The 15,618-nt window shown below is 49.4% G+C and overlaps 2 protein-coding genes across 3 annotated transcripts in view; both read left to right on the forward strand.

Moving 5' to 3' along the window:
- Window positions 1–15,618, forward strand: part of HOXB3 (homeobox B3) — a 60,390-nt gene that overhangs the window by 12,555 nt on the left and 32,217 nt on the right. The window lies entirely within an intron of this gene.
- HOXB5 (homeobox B5) lies at window positions 219–3,364 on the forward strand. The gene is made up of 2 exons (XM_040087215.2): window positions 219–822; window positions 1,933–3,364. Exons 1-2 carry the CDS (start codon window positions 273–275, stop codon window positions 2,178–2,180), a joined length of 798 nt encoding a protein of 265 aa, XP_039943149.1. The 5' UTR covers window positions 219–272; the 3' UTR covers window positions 2,181–3,364.

Below are 15,618 nucleotides of genomic sequence, written 5' to 3' on the forward strand. Positions count from 1 at the left end.
GGCGACTTTGGGCCTAAAACGGCTCCGCGCTCGTCATTATTTGTAACCATAGAGCATGAATTACCTCTTGAGGTCATCAGTGAGAATTTACGACTGGTCAACAAAAGCACGTGACGCCCAAACGCACCCCCCACCCTCCCCCCATATTTGGCCGCATACATAGCAAAAACGAAGTACAGTGCGTTGCTATAATTCATTAATACATCATAAATCGTCAAGCACGGGGTTATAACGACCACGAGCCACAAATCAAGCCCTCCAAAATAACCCAAATGAGCTCTTACTTTGTAAACTCGTTCTCAGGGCGCTACCCAAATGGCCCCGACTATCAGTTACTAAATTATGGGACCGGCAGTTCCATGAACGGTTCTTACAGAGATTCAAGCACCATGCATTCCAGCTCTTATGGCTACAACTACAATGGGATGGACCTTAGCATCAACCGCTCAGCCTCCTCCAGTCACTTTGGGGCTGTGGGCGAGAGCTCCCGCGGTTTCCCTTCTCCAGCTCAGGAGAGCAGGTTTAGACAGGCGTCCAGCTGCTCCTTATCTTCTCCCGACTCCCTGCCCTGCTCCAACAGCGAGAGCCACGGAGGCAAACCCGCCCCGTCCCCCTCCGACCAGGCTCCTTCTGCCAGCACCACCAACACAAATTTCACAGAACTAGACGAGACCAGCGCGTCCTCGGGAGCCGACGAGGGCACTCCAATAAGCAGCAGCATCCCCCGAGCGCAGGCAGAGCCCATCGCGACCTCCACGGCAGCGACAGAAGGGCAGGCACCTCAGATATTCCCTTGGATGAGGAAACTTCACATTAGCCATGGTACAGCTACTTCTCTCTTTTTTTTTTTTTTTTTCCGTCGTTGTCGTTGTTTATTTTTACCGCACACCGCCCTCTCCCCCCCACCTCACCCCCGGCTCCTTTTCTCTTTTTCTCTCCTGTTTCTTTCTATTTTTTCCCTCCTTTCCCCCTCTTTTTTTTCCCTTCCCCCCCCAGCCTCACTCCCTTTTTTTCCTGTCTCTCCTTCCTTTTATTCAGCGGAGGCGCTTTGATCAGAATCCCAGCTATTTATTGCTTTTGTATTTCTCGCTCTGGAGCTGCCTCTGGCGCCTGGAAAGGGGGGAAATCTCCGTGCCTGTGTTGGTGGGGGGCGATTTTATTTTAATTTCGCTCTCCTCGCCGTCAAACCGGCCCCCCCTTTTTTTTTTTAATTTTTTTTGTTAAGCTCTTAGCACCGTGCGGATGGTGGGTGAAGGTAATTTAAAAACCGAGGCCGGGGGGGTGTTCCTTGGGGTGGGCTGGGGGTGGAAGGGGAAGAATTGACCATTAAAATGGCATTATAGGCACAGATGGGGCTCGCAGCCCGGTCCTGCTCGGGTTTCCTGGGCTCATCCCTGACAATCCGCCCTTGACAAACCCCCCCAAATCGCCAGGAGATTCCCGGGAAGGAAGAGCCACCCCCAAAACTCCCTCCCCGCTCAGTCCCCGGTTTTCTGCGGGAGAAAAGAGAGCGGCGCTGAACCTGCCGAGAGCCCCGGGAACACCCAGGCGGGAGCGAGGGGAAAAAAAAAAACAACCCACAAAATAAATTTTTAAAAAAGGGCAGAGATTCCCAGACCTCGCTTCCCCCGGTTAAATTATGGATATCGAGTGGGGAATGTCGGGTCTGGAGGGGCCGAGGGTGGGGGGGTTACACGTGTGAGGTGGGGCTGGGAGAAAAAAGGAGAGAGAGGAGGGGGGGGTGATGGTTTTTTGGGGGGGGGAATTCGCAATTTTCCAATAATTAACCTCGAGTTATTAAAAAAAAAAAAAAAGTGCGAAAAATAGCCTTAAAATATATATTAAAAATTATATATATATATATATATATATAAATAAATGATCCGAGCGGAACGAGCAAACCCAAACGCAGCTGTTGTCCGTGTTATCCAGACATGACTGGACCAGACGGGAAGAGGGCGAGGACAGCGTACACTCGCTACCAGACCCTGGAGTTGGAAAAGGAATTCCACTTCAATAGATATCTCACCCGCAGGAGGAGGATAGAGATCGCTCACGCGCTCTGCCTCTCCGAGCGCCAGATCAAAATCTGGTTCCAGAACCGGCGCATGAAGTGGAAGAAGGATAATAAACTGAAAAGCATGAGCTTGGCCTCGGCGGGCAGCGCCTTTCAGCCCTGAAAGCCCCCAGGAGGGAAAAAAAAATAATAATAATAAAAGGAGAAGAAGATGATGATGAAGAAGAAGAAGAGACGGGCGAAAGGAAAAAACAATTAAATAAAAGCAACAAGCAAAAAAAAAAAAATCACAAAACAAAACCACAACACACACACACACACACACACACACACAGAGAGTGAATAATAAAGGAAATAAATAAATGGCCGCAGATCTTTAGTTTCGGAGTACTGTACAGTGAGGCACCTTCTGTTCGGCATGTGGTTGATTTATCCCAAAAACCAGCTCCTGTTGGTACCGCTGTCCCGGGACTGAGCTCGTGTCGTGTTCTCTTTTGGAGGTTTTTTTTTTTGTAGTTGTTGTTGTTGTTTGTTTGTTTGTTCGGTTGGTTTAAAAAAAAAAATTAAATTTTATTTCCAGATGCTCCTCCTGCTCTCGTTGTTCTTCTAAATGTCAGTGTCCGTGCTCTCTTGATGCTTTCTGGAAAGCTAGCATGTGTTCTGTGAGCCCTTTGAATGTTATAACTTATTTATAAATCGGCAGCAGATACGGTTGTTTGTTTATCTGTTGGGATTTTTTTTTTTTTTTAATCTTTTCCCCTCCCCCCCTTTTATTTTTCCTGAGTTTTCTGCTCTTGGGTGAGTTCTTCTCTGCCCAAGCGAAAATCGGGGGTTCCTGCACTGCAGTCGCAGGGGAAAAAAAAAAAATCTTTAAAAACCCAAGCGAAAATGTAAAAAAGTGGGGGGGAAAAAAAGAAAAAAAAAAGGAAAAATAAGAAAAAAATATTAAAAAAGCAGCTCTTGTATCCTTCTGTCTTAAAATTGTCCAGTCTGTGTTTTAGTCCAAACTCCAGGCCGGGATTTCTAACCCCAGCCTAATTCCGAGGCGTACTCTTAGACGTGGGTGAACTTCATTATTAAATAATAATAATAATAATAATAAATAATAATAAAAAATAAAGGGTAAAAAATAAAATGTATAAAAGAGGAGACCGAGGCTGGAGTGCTCTGATGTTTGTAAATATTTAGAAATATTTCTGCCGTGAGTAATAGCCGGGTCGTAGTGGGCAGAGTGAATGCGGTGTTCTGTGTAAAAATGGCATCTGTCATGTCTAGCAGCCTGGTAGTTCCTTGCCAAGAAGCTTTTTGTAATTGTTTGTAGCTTTACTCGAAGTCAAATAAACGTTTTCCCCCCGACTCACAAAGGCTCCCAGTCGCGTTTTTAATCCCCCCCAAACCCCCCGAAATTCACAGCCTGCTAAAACCCGGCCGCTCCTCAGCCTCTCCTGGCGCCAGAAAATGCCAAAAAATCCTCAAATCCCCCCCAAACCCCGCAATCCCGGCACGGGATCCAAACGCAATCGCCCCGCGCTCCGTCACCCCCAAACCCGCACGGATCCACCCCAAAAGCCCCTCAGCCAAAGGGGTTCGAGTCCTCCAAGTTACAGCAAAGCTCCCAGCGCTTTTTGGGGTCTTTTCACCCCCGGGCGAATCCCCCGAGCGTCCCGGGGATGCTCGGCCAGAAAGGAAAAACAAAAACCACCGAAAATAAAAACCCAGATCGCATTTTAGACGCGAGAGGTACCAAAGCCACATCCCTGCCCGCGCCAAGCTGCGCTCTGGAGGATCCCAGAGCCGAGGTTTCGCTCCAGCGGGATTCTAAACCCTTCTCTGTGCTGAAGCCGAGCTCTGCTGCTCCTGGGCTGCTTTTACCTCTCGGTCCCTGCTTTAACATGGAAACCGCGGCTCCCGCCACCGCGCCGGGCCGCGGAGGGTTTAACGCGGCGCGGATGGCAAATCTGCCCCTCGGCCGCCCGGGGGGATCCGGCCAGGAGCGAGAAAAGCTCGGTCTAAAGTCGAGCTTGGCGCGACGCCTCTGCCACCTCGACAGCACCGCTCGGGCGCTCCGTGCTCGCAGCGAGGAAAGTCGGAGCTCGGGACTTACCAAACTTAATCTCTCCCACTGTTTAGGTACTTCTTAAGTGATTTTGAGAGGGATGTGAAGTGGACTGTCAGGTCCCAAACCATTTGCTCGCCTTCCCCTTGGTAATTTTTTTTTTTTCCTTTTCTTGCTATTTTTTTTCTTTTTTTTTTTTCTTTCTTTTTTTTTTTTTTTTTTCTTTTTTTTAACCGATAGCAAACTACACCAAAAGTGGGTATGACATTTAGATGTCAAATGGATAGGGGGTTTTATCTCGAAGTTAGATCGTAAAAATCGCCCAGACCTCAGACAGATACCCCCTCACTGGCTCTCAAAAGTCACGTGAGGTCCATAAAGTTAGTTTTATGGTTTTGGGGAGTTGACAATGTACAATATATTTCACATTCTCGAGAATGTTAAGTGACACTTTAACTGCTCGCTTTGGCTTGCGAGGGGCAGCGGTGGGTGAGCGCTTTTCCAGATGAGAGATAAACCTCGCCGTGGCAGGGGGAGCGACGCTCCGCGGGTCCCGGCCGCGGTGCAGCGGGCCCAGGGACCGCAGGGCCCGAAATGAGTCCTGAAATATTCTCTGCTCAAAAAAAAAACCAAAAAAAACCCAAAAACCCACAAAACTAAAAGCCTCAAAAAAACAACAAAACCTCCCCAGCTGATCAAACAGTTCTGTCTGATGGGGAGCACAGAGGGATTTGTCTCCGAGGTTTGTTTCTGGTTTTTGGGAGGTTTCACCCTCCCCAGAGCTGGGTTTGAGTTGTTTCCATCCCAGGCCCGCCAGGGAACTTGATGTGGAAGCGGGAGAAAAAACAAAACAAAACAAAACACACACACACACACACAAAACCCACCCAATACAACAAACTGGGGTGGGAAAATGGGTGAAAATGCATTTTCCAACCCCATCCTGCCCTCGCAGGGGGACGCGGGGACTCCAGGCCAAGTTTGGGGCTGTCCCTGTCCCCTCGGGAGGTGGCTCCGGGGGGGTTTGTGCTCGGCCCCTGCCCGAGGCTGTTTTGCATTTCAATCCCCTCTGCTCTGCCCGCGCTCTCACCTTCGCCTTTCAGCCCTTTTCACCTGCTCGCCAAAGAAAAATAGAAAAATCTGAACTATTTTTTTCTCTCTCTCTTCACCTCTCTCCACCTGGGTTTTGCTGCTTCACTAGGTTTTTTTGTTAATTCTTTTTTTTTTCCACCTCTGTTTTTTTTCCTCCCCCCCCCCAGCCTTTATTTTTTCATTTCCCCCCTTATTTTTACCTTTTTATTCCCCTTTTTTTGGCCTTTTCTCGCTTTTCCCCTTCTTTCCTCATTTTTTTTTCCTCTTTTTTTCCCCCTCTTGTGCTTCCTCTCTCCCGCCTCCCCTCCTCCCCGGCCCCAGACGTTTCATGGGATCGAGTGTCCTCCCGTTTCCGCGCCCCGTCCCTGCCATCTGGAGACTCTGAATGACCACTCTTGTGTCTCCAGCCCTGCCTCGAGTGCTACAGGAAAATAATCGCTGGAGCTGCTGCTCCCGCATCTGGAGCCGCCGAAACCCCCCCCGGATCCCCCCCTAAGGGTGCGCGACTTTCCCGGGAAAAGCTGAGAGAAAATTCGGGAAAATAAACAGGCAGAGCTGGGGCTGGGCCGGGCAGGTGGCGGCTGCAAAATTGGGCAGAATGAGGAAAAAAAATTAAAAAATACATATAGAAAGAGAGAGAGAGGGAAAAGCCCCAAATGCCAGGGCTGGGGAGGCGCCTGTGGGGTTTTGGGGCGGTTTTTAGGGGAAGTTCAGCGGAGGGGACGCCTCCCTCACACCTGAGCCGGCGCCTCTCAACCCTCTCCCTCCTCCAAAAATCAAATTAAACTGAAAACACGAGCACAGAGCCCAAGCACCGGCGGAGAACTGGGGGGGGTTCCAGAATTTACAGCGCGCACAACCTTTGCTCTTGTTTCCCCTCATTTCCCGCCCCCCCCTTCCCTTGCCCTCAGACCACATTTGGTGGACACGTGTCCGTCTCTTCTTCTATTATTTTTTTCCCTTTTCTCCCTGCCCCAGAGCAGGCTCTCCCCCCCTTTGGCACACTTTGGAGGTCGCTTTTCCTTCCTCGCTGCTTTTCCTGTCCTGCTCTGAATCCCTCTGCCATCATCAGCTGGGCTCGGGGCTGGCCCGAGCCCCCTCTGCTCTGCAAATCTGGGAGATTTGGGGGCCTCTCCCCAGTTAATTTCGGGAGATAATAAAGACATTTGGTGGGATGCTGGAGGAGTTGGTGTTTGAAGCGGGATTTGGCCTCAAAACTGAGGTTTAGGCCCAGATTCGGGGCGGTTTGGGAGATGTGCTGGTGTTGGGGTGGGATCCAGCCGTGGCCTGCTCCTTCTTCACCCTCCTCGTCCCTTCTGGGGACCAGAAATGATTTTTTTTTTCCTGATTCCAAATCCGAGCTGTTTGGGCAGGAAAAGTCCCTTGGCTTTGGGGCGTGTCTGGGAGGTGCCTGGACACCAAAGAACCTCGTGTTCCCAAAATTCCTGCTCCTCTCTATCCACAGATCATCCATCCCTCCATCCATCCATCCATCCATCCATCCATCCATCCATCCATCCATCCATCCATCCATCCGCCTTCCCACTCCCAGAAATTCTGTTTTTTTTAGTTATTCCTCACCAAACTTCCCTTCCAAACCCACTCACACCACAGGAGACGCAATTTGGGGTATATTTTTACTTTTAAACTTTAAACCCTTCGTTTCTAATTCGTTGCTGTGGCCAATTTGTGCTTTCGAGGGGGCAAAAAGAGGATTTTTGGATTTGTCAGTGGGGGTTTTAGCTGCGGGATTTTTTTCAGTGGGGTTTTCCAATGGGTTTTTTAGCTATTGGGGTTTTTCAGTGGATCGTTTTTTAACTATGGGGTTTCCCAGTGGAGGTTTTAGCGATCGGATTTTAAATTAACCTTTTCAATGGGGTTTTTAGCTATGGGATTTCCCAGTGGAGGTTTTAGCCATGGGATTTTTAGCTATTGGGATCTCCCAGTGGAGGTTTTAGCTATGGGATTTCCCAGTGGATTTTCAGCCATGGGATTTCCCAGTGGAGGTTTTAGCCATGGGATTTTTAGCTGTTGGGATCTCCCAGTGGAGGTTTTAGCTATGGGATTTCCCAGTGGATTTTCAGCCATGGGATTTCCCAGTGGAGGTTTTAGCCATGGGATTTTTAGCTTTTGGGATCCCCCAGCGGATTTTAAGCCGTGGGTGAGACCCTCATTGGGTCTCTCCCATCCCCTGTGCTGTGCCCTTGCCTGGAGCATCCCGGCTCAGGGAATTTTCACCTCACCCTCCCTCGCCTCCATCCCAGGAGCTCCGGTTCCCACCTGCAGCATTTTTGGGGGGGCAGTTTTCTGGGGGATGTTTGGGGAGGTTCTTCTTTCAGCGAACTGCGTTTTGAGGGGATTATTTGGGCTTTTTTGTGGATATATATATATAATTTTTTTTCCCTTGCACGGCCAAAGCTCCCTCTTCCTGTGAGGTGCCATTGTCTCCCGTTTTCCAGCCTGCGAGGGGTCACGGGCCGAGCACGGGCTCGGCACAGGCTTCCCCTCGCTGGCCTTCAGAGGAAAAATTAATAATAAAACAATAAAACCAACTAAAACAAAAACCCCCACCAACCCTGCCCGTCTCTGGTGCAAAAGGAAGCGCGAGGAGAGTAAACAGGAAAGCGCGGCTCTGACCGTGCAGGTAGGCGGGGATTTTCATTTTCCTGGGCATTTTTCATCCTTTCTCCCCCGTCCCTGGCACACGTCAGGCACGGGACAATCGCTCCTTCCGCAGCTGCAGAGCGCGGGATAAACACAAATGCTTCAGCCTCCCTCGGAACCGCCAGGGCAGGGAAACTCTGGCTGTAAAAGGTGTCATTTGTGCAGAGCTTTCTGCCTCCGGGTGGGCAAAGCTCGGGGTTCAGGGCTCTCCAAACCCCGAGGGATGAAATTTGGCGGGGTTTTTTTGTTTGTTTGTTTTTGCCCCCAGAATGCGCGGTGAGGACCCTCCCCGTGAGCTCACCTGGCTCACAGCGCGTCCCTAAGGAAAAGTCCCATTACAGCAAATTTATCCTTTTTAATTTCTTTCCCCGTCTTGTCCTGTGTGCTCACCCTGAAGCTCACCATCATAAACAGAGGTTTGAAGGGAAAAAAACCACCACCAACCCTAAATCACCTCTTTCTCACCCCAAAAAGCCAAGCTCAGGTTGCCCAACCTGCCGGAGCGCGGATGAGCATCTGGATTAATTACAGCCCTCATCAAGCTGCCTTTTTTGGGGGGGCAGGAAGGGTCCCCCAGGCCCAGGGTGCTGCTGGAAGGCGAAAGAAAAGATGAAATTTCGCCCATAAAATTCAGTCCTGGGGTTTATTCGGGAAGAAATGAGGAGGGGGATGGAGGGAGCAGAGAATTCGAGAGAGGTTTGGGGGCTGCAAAAAAAGCGGCTCGGGGTTGCAGTGCCGTGCTGAGGCCATCTTGGATGTCATGGATTTATTTTATTTTATTTCATTTTTTAAGGGTTTCTTTTTTTGAGCTTTCGTGGGGTTCGGGCTTTCCCCCGCTCGCTGGGGGAGGCGGAACATCAAAATTAAAATTTCCTCCCACCCAAAAATTCCACCTCGGCTGGCGCTGAACCCCCCCCGCCCTCAAAAATTTAACCCAAAGAAACCCCAGCAGAACCAAACTCCGCCAAGGTAACGCAGCTCCAGACGCGCCTGACTCCTCCTTCATTCACCCAAAAAGTGATTAAAATCAGTTAAAGGATTTAATTAAGAGGATTAAATGAAAACGAAGGGGCACAAATGAGCCGGGCGAGAAAGGGAGAGGCGTGAGGAAAAAAAAAAAAAAAAAAAAAAAAGGAAAAAAAAAAAAAAGAGCAACACAGCTATTCTAAACGATTAAATCGCCATTTTAACAGTATAATGGGGTTTGCATACTGAAGAGCGGAATCGGAGCTCATATCTCATCAATAATTCATAGGCGAGAGGGATCATCCCGAGGTCAGCAGACTTGGACAGCCCCGGCTGCTCGCTCCGAGGAGAGGCCGAGCCTCGGGATCACAACACGACACGGACCCCGGGGCTGCCGGGTCACCTTTTTAAGGAAAACATCAGCTCCGGGCTTTTTTTTTTTTTTTTTTTCCCAATGGACCGAATCTCTGCCCGCGAGTGTGGGGCAGAGGGGCAGGGGGGGCTGCGTGCGCCCCTCACGGCTCCGATCCCCCAACAATGTGCTGATTATGCTTTCAGGGATCCCAGGGATCTCCAGTTTTATTCCCCCCCCAACCCTTTCCTCCTGCTTTTTATCCCTCTCTTTCTGCTTTTCCCCTCTCCTCCTTCTTTCCCCCCGCTTTTCTTCTTTCCCCCCCTTTTTCTGCTTTCTTCCCTTTCCTCCTGCTTCTCCCCCTTTTCTGTTTCCCCCCTCTTTCTGCTTTTTCCCCCCTCCCTTTTTATTTTTCCCCTTCCTCCTTCTTTCCCACCCCCCCTTTTCTTCTCTTTCCCCCCCTTTTCTGCTTTTCCCCCCCTCTCCATTGTTTTTTTTTTAATTATAATTTTTTATTTTTAATTGCCCGACCAGCGAAGCTCAGGGGGGGGCGGCGGGCGCTGATCAGAGCCGGCCCCGAGGCCGGGCTGTAATTCCCGTGCCTCATTTCTATCCCGGGGAAGACCCCGATGATTCACCCCGGTTGTTCAGCCCCGATTATTCAGCGATTTATTCGCGATGCTCCCCTGAACGCGCCCAGCCCCGCCGTGACCTCCCCGAGCAGGGAAAGCTTTCCCAAAGAAACCCTCGCCCTCCCCCACAGACGGATTTCAGCCTGAGAAATTGCTCTTTCTTGAAATTGCTCTCTCTTGAAATTGCTCTTTCTTTCCCCCCATCCCCTTCCCTTTTTTTATCCTTTCCCCCCCTTTTTTCCCTCTTCCCCCCCCCTTTCTTCTCCCTTTCCCTCCTTTTCTCCTCCTTTCTTCCCTTTTCCACCTTTTTTTTTCTCTTTTACCCCTTTCCCCCTCTTTTTTTAAATTTTTTTTAAATAAGGGAGCAAACCAAGGGGGATCATTTAAAAACCCCTCCATGAACATCTCCCAGTCAAAGACCCCAAAAAGGACTTTTTTAAAATGGGCTTTCACTCCTCCTCCCGAGGGTCTCTTTCCAGCCCCGGGATGGATTTAGGGCTGAAATTTCCTTTCAGAGCCCTCGGAGCGGATTTTTTCCCGTTCCTTCCCCCCCTCACACAGGCTTCTAACGTGAAATAAATGATATTTGGAAGGAGGCTGATAACTTAACTCGAGAGGTGTCCAACCCCGCGCGGTTTTTCCGTGTTCTGTTACCCTAAATAGCTTTCGAAAAGAAACTATTTTGACAGCCAGCGTTGAAAGAAGGGGAGCGGCCGCGAGGGGTTTTTTGTTGGTTTTCTTTTTTTTTTTTCTTTCCCCTCCTGCCCTTTGATTTATCTCTTTTTAACATGCGGAGGGACGTCGGCGGATGTACACACACACACACGCACAGATATATAAAAAACATAAATATATAGAGATCTAGATACATTTATACACCCTTCAAGTCAAAACAAACGGCAGCGCCGGGGTTTTTCGCTGGGGTTGGCGGCGGAGGGAGATTTTGTGAGCGCTCGGGGTGGGGGCGCGGAGGAGGGGAAAGGATTTTTTTTGGGGGGGTGAGGGATGGAGCTGGCGGGGAGGGGGAGCGGAGCGAGCCCCGGGCCGCGGGAATTTTGGGCTGTAACGTCCCCGAGCAGCCAGCAGAGCTCGCTTCAGACCAAGTTCACTGCCGGGGGGGACGGCCCGAGCGGCGCCGCGACCCCCGCCAGGAGCCCCGGGACCCCCCCCAGTCATCCTGGAGCCTCGCACACCCGCCCCCGAACCGCTTCACCCCCCAAAAATAAAATAAAATAAATATCAGAGCCGGGCCGATGCGCGGGTGAAACCGCCAGTAAAAGAGAAATAGCGCTGTTAAATGCTGAGGGATTTTTTTCTTTTTCCTTTTTCATTGCTGGAAAAGGTGGGGGGGAAAAAAAAAAAAAAAAGAAAAAAGAAAAAGAATAAATTTCTCCCATAGAATTAAATCGCGGGGTTTGTTCAGCAAGAAATGAGGGAGGGGGACAGACGGACGGAGGGGAGAATTTGTGACAGATAAAAAAGCGGAAGGGAGGAAACAAAAAAATAAAAAAGCAGATATAGCTAAGCGACGTGGAGATAAAACTCTGATTTTTGTGGTTCTCCGCTAGGGCAGTGAGGGGGGAAAAAATCGCGAAGGAAAGAAGGTTATTTTTCCTTTTTCTTTCTATTTTTTTTTTTTTTTTTTGGAAAAGAAAAGAAGCGGAGAGGGGGCGAGCAGCGCGGCGCTGCTCCGCGGAGCTGCAGACGGCAACTGCGGTCTTGGGGGGCTTGTTAGTACAGCGTTATAGCTCGAGGGGTCAAAAAGTTGAGGGTCAAAAGTTTACGCCGTGCGTGACTCAGTCTTGTGTATAACCCTGATAGAGCGATGGCAGTGGGAAAAGGGAAAGAAAAAAAAAAAAAAGAGAGAGAGAGGGAGAAAGAGAGAGAGGCGAGAAGGGGGGGGCGAGGTGGGAGGAAAAGTCTGGAGAAGGGGATGGAGAGGTGGGGACGACCTTCAGCGGCGGGAGAGGCTGGGAAAAAAGAAAAAAGAAAAAAAAAAAAAAAAAAAAAGAGTGAAATTTGGGTGGAAAATAAAGCGGATTCGGGTCTCTCCCGCGAGGAAAACCATGAATATTTCGAGTATTTCTCTCTCTCTCTCTCTCTCTTTTTTTTTTTTTTTTTTTTTTTTTTTTTTTTTTTTTTTTTTTTCTTTTTTTTTTTTTTTTTTTTTTAAGATAAGCCCCAAAACGCCGTTTGGGCTGGAACGAGCAGAATCTCAGGGAAATGCATTTATTAAATCCAATTACACCCAGGTCCCTCTAGGATATTAACGCGAGCGGTTAAAAAATAATTTTCATTCCAGCGTCAATTTTGTTTGGAGAGGGTTTAAATTATCCAGGGGGGGAAAAAAAGAAAAAGAAAAGAAAAGAAAAAAAGGGCTTACACGGTTGGTGAAAATCTGTTCGAACATCTCGGCTTGGAAGCATTTCCAAAGCCCTTGGAGAGGTGCCGGAGCCCCGGCCCAGAACGGTTTTTAAAATGCAAACCCCAATCCAAAAAAGAAAAGAATTGCACGGGAAAAGGAAAAAAACCCCACCAAAACAAAAACAAAACCCAAACCCAACCCTCCGCGATTTATTCTGGTTCCCACCTTAATCGTGGGAAACCTGGAAGGGTGATTTATGGGTGAAATCGATGGGCTGAGGGCTTTGAAAGCCCAATATATGTATTTAAAGGCGTTTTGAAGTGCCCGCCTCGCTCGGGCCGGTGAAAGGAGCCGATTTTATTATTTTATTTTGCAGCCGGAATTGGGCTGAAATGCTTTTTATTCCTGGCTTGAAACGCGACTCCACTCCGCTGGCTGCAACAGTTTAATGAACTGATATAATAAATATTTCCCTTGGCGTCCCAAAGTTATTTCTGCGCTGCCAGACTTCGAAACCCTCCAAACTCTTAAATATTATTTGCACTGGGACCGGGGGAAGATCTTTTCAATCGCTCCTTAAGCAAACACTCGGAGCGAGGCGAACTCCCCTGGAAAAAAAAAGGGGGAAATTAAAAAAAAAAAAAGGAAAAAAAATTTAAAAAAAAAAAAGAAAAAAGAAAAAGAAAAAGAAAATTCCCTGTGAATTTTCCCTACTACATCTCACTTTTTTTTTTTTTTTTTTTTTTTTTTTTTTTTTTTTTTTTTTTTTTTTTTCCCTCCCTGCTGCCGGCTTTTAAATATTTCCAGGGGCTAAATGCTCCCTAACAAGTCTCATTTTTCCTCTGGAGAGAAAGAGGGCGAATATTAGAGCCCTGGGAAAGGCGCTCTGGAAAATCCATTTGCTTTCCCCGCGCGGGGCTGCATTCACGGCGTAGGTGAAAATCCAGGAGGGAAAATTTTTTTTCCGGGAGAAAAATCCGGGAGCGTTTTGTCTCGCCTGATAAGGCCCGGCTTTAATTAATTGCCGTGAATTTGCTTGGTATTTATAAAATATCGCTGGATAAGGGCTACCGTTTAGTCGGGGCTCGGGTGATCCATCTCCTCGCCCTTGTAATTACTACACTTATCTCTGGCCAACACTCATTTCTGCTCCGGGTTTATGGAACAGGTAATGGGTAATAAAGGCCATTTGTTTTCGGGATATTAAAACGGGCAGGTATCATTTGGCGGCAATAAAAATAACACACACACACACAAAAAAATTTAAAAATAAAATTGAATATATGATTTTTTATATGTGTGTACACGTGCGCGCCTCCCAGGCTCTCCCCTCTTCCCCTCAGTGTTGGCTCCCCCGCCGCAGCGTTTAAATTTCAATTTGGGGGCGCGGGGCTGCGGTGGGAGCGGGCTCGCAGGGAGGGGAGGGGAGGGCAGGGCAGGCAGAGGAAATTAAAGGTATCATTTTCAAGGGTATTTCTAATTTATCTCCCCTGCCGGGACGGGCTCGGCTGGGCCTGGGGTCAGGCGCTGCCAGCGCATCTCTGGGTTGGTTTTCTCGCTGTTTTTCCCCCTATAATTTTTTTTTTTTTTTTTTTTAATCGCCGGACAATCAATTGAATACGCGTTTTAATCGCGATTTGCTTCCCCAATCGCCGCTTTATGGCCGTGTCGGAGCTGGTGGTAAAATCGCGGGGGTGAGAGGAGAATTCCCGCAGGGACGCGGACCCCGACCCTGCCGGGAGCTCCTCGCGTGCCCGACGGATCCAATTCACCCAAATATTCCCGGTTTGGGGCGTTATTATGAGCCTAAAGCCTGCACAGAGCGGACCGCGGAGCCACCCGGGGGCTGAAATCTGAATTTTTCCCCCTCCAAAGCAGGTGTGGGTTTGTTCCCACCTCTCCTCCCCTGCCCCGATCCAGCTCAGAGGCGCCGCTCGCTTTTTAAAATTTATTAAAAGTTCTGCCCTGAAGAAACCCCTCAGACCTCCAGCGCTCCGTGGGAGAAATCCCACCCGAATTTAAAAAATTTTTAAAAATCATCCCCTCCCAAAAAATAACAACCAAAGAAAACCCACCCCGAAATCTTTTGCGCCGCTGAAAAGCTGTGGGGAGTGTTGGGGGGGGAGGCGGTGAAGGGAGAGAGAAAGAGAGAGGGGGGGGGGAAATAAATTTAAAAAAAAAAAAAATCTCCATCTTCATCGCCGCCAGATTGGAGTGGGGAAAACACCTCGGGGCGGGTGGAAAAGGAGAGGAAAAAAAAAAAAAGAGAGAGAGAGAAGAGAAAGAAAGGAGAGGAAAAAAAAAAAAGCCCTAAAAATTCGGGGTGAACCGCGGGTCAGCGCGGCTCTCGGCGGCCGCCGCGCTGCGGACACGCCTCGCTGTTTAACAAAGACTGACAAACTATGAGATTAATACCAAAACTTGCGGGTTTCCCACCCCAAAATGCTCCAGAAGGGCCTCCCGGCGCTGCCGGGAGCAGTTCCGCTCGCCTCGCGGGACAATGCTGGGGTCTGCTGGGGCCAGCGGGGGAGGGGGAGAGGCCGAACACCATCAAAACATTAAAAAAAAAAAAAAAAATCCCCCCCCGCCCCCCCAAAAAAACCCAAAATATCAGAAGTAGGAGAAGAAGAAGAAGGGAAGAGAGGGATGAGGGTTCTCAGCCAGGATTGATCGCGCTGGAAAAGCAGCGCGGAGGCAGAGGGAGGGATGGGGCGGGCAGGGGGCGACCTGGGGGGTTCGGGGGGGGTTAATGGGGTTCTTTTTAGGATTTCGCCTCCAAAACCTCCCCAAAATTTGAGGGAGAGCCTTAAACCCCCCCCGCTCGGGGATTCCTGCGGGGAGAAGGAGCCGCGTTTTGCCAAGGTAGGACCCGCGGCGGGCGCTGCACCTGGGCGGGCGGGGGGGGGCCGCGCCTCGGGTTTGGGGGTCACCTGAGACCCCCCCGCCCCGGCAGGTGCCGCCAGGAGATTTCGGGAAGGCTTTGGGATTTCCCCCCGGGGAAAAATTAAAAAAAAAAAAAAAAAAAGGAAAGCAAAGGGCAGGCCGGGGGTGTCCCCGGGGTCACCGCGCCGCGCCTGAGGAGGCTTTGGAATAAACTAAAAAAAAACCAAAAATCCACTGTTTGAAACTTCCAAAGGTGCGCGGGGCGGGGGTGGGAGTGATGAGAATTTGGCATCGGGGGGAAGATTTCTTGGAGGTGTGATGGGGGGAAGGAAAATTCTGGTAGACGCTAGGGGTGCTGGTTGGCAAACCCCGGCCCTGGGGTGTCACCGCCGAGAGAGAAAAATCCTTTTTTTTTTTTTTTTTTTTTTTCCCAAGGGATGTGGGAAGGGGTTAAAAATAGGGAATAAGGCCTGGTTATCCCTGGTGCTCCGGGTGGGAGAGAGGGAGAGCGAGAAAACGGAAAAAAATAAAATAAAATAAAATAAATCAGGGGGGTCGGGAAGGGGGAATAAAATCTAAAAGAGAGAGAAG

This window comes from Hirundo rustica, chromosome 27 (assembly GCF_015227805.2).
Source record: "Hirundo rustica isolate bHirRus1 chromosome 27, bHirRus1.pri.v3, whole genome shotgun sequence".
Classification (NCBI taxonomy): Eukaryota; Metazoa; Chordata; class Aves; order Passeriformes; family Hirundinidae; genus Hirundo; species Hirundo rustica.

Bases quoted from the DNA above. Each gene is read 5' to 3' on its own strand.
- HOXB5 (XM_040087215.2), top strand. From the start codon at position 273: ATGAGCTCTTACTTTGTAAACTCGTTCTCAGGGCGCTACCCAAATGGC. The intron at 823-1,932 runs GTACAGCTACTT...CGTGTTATCCAG, and splicing joins GAAACTTCACATTAGCCATG to ACATGACTGGACCAGACGGG.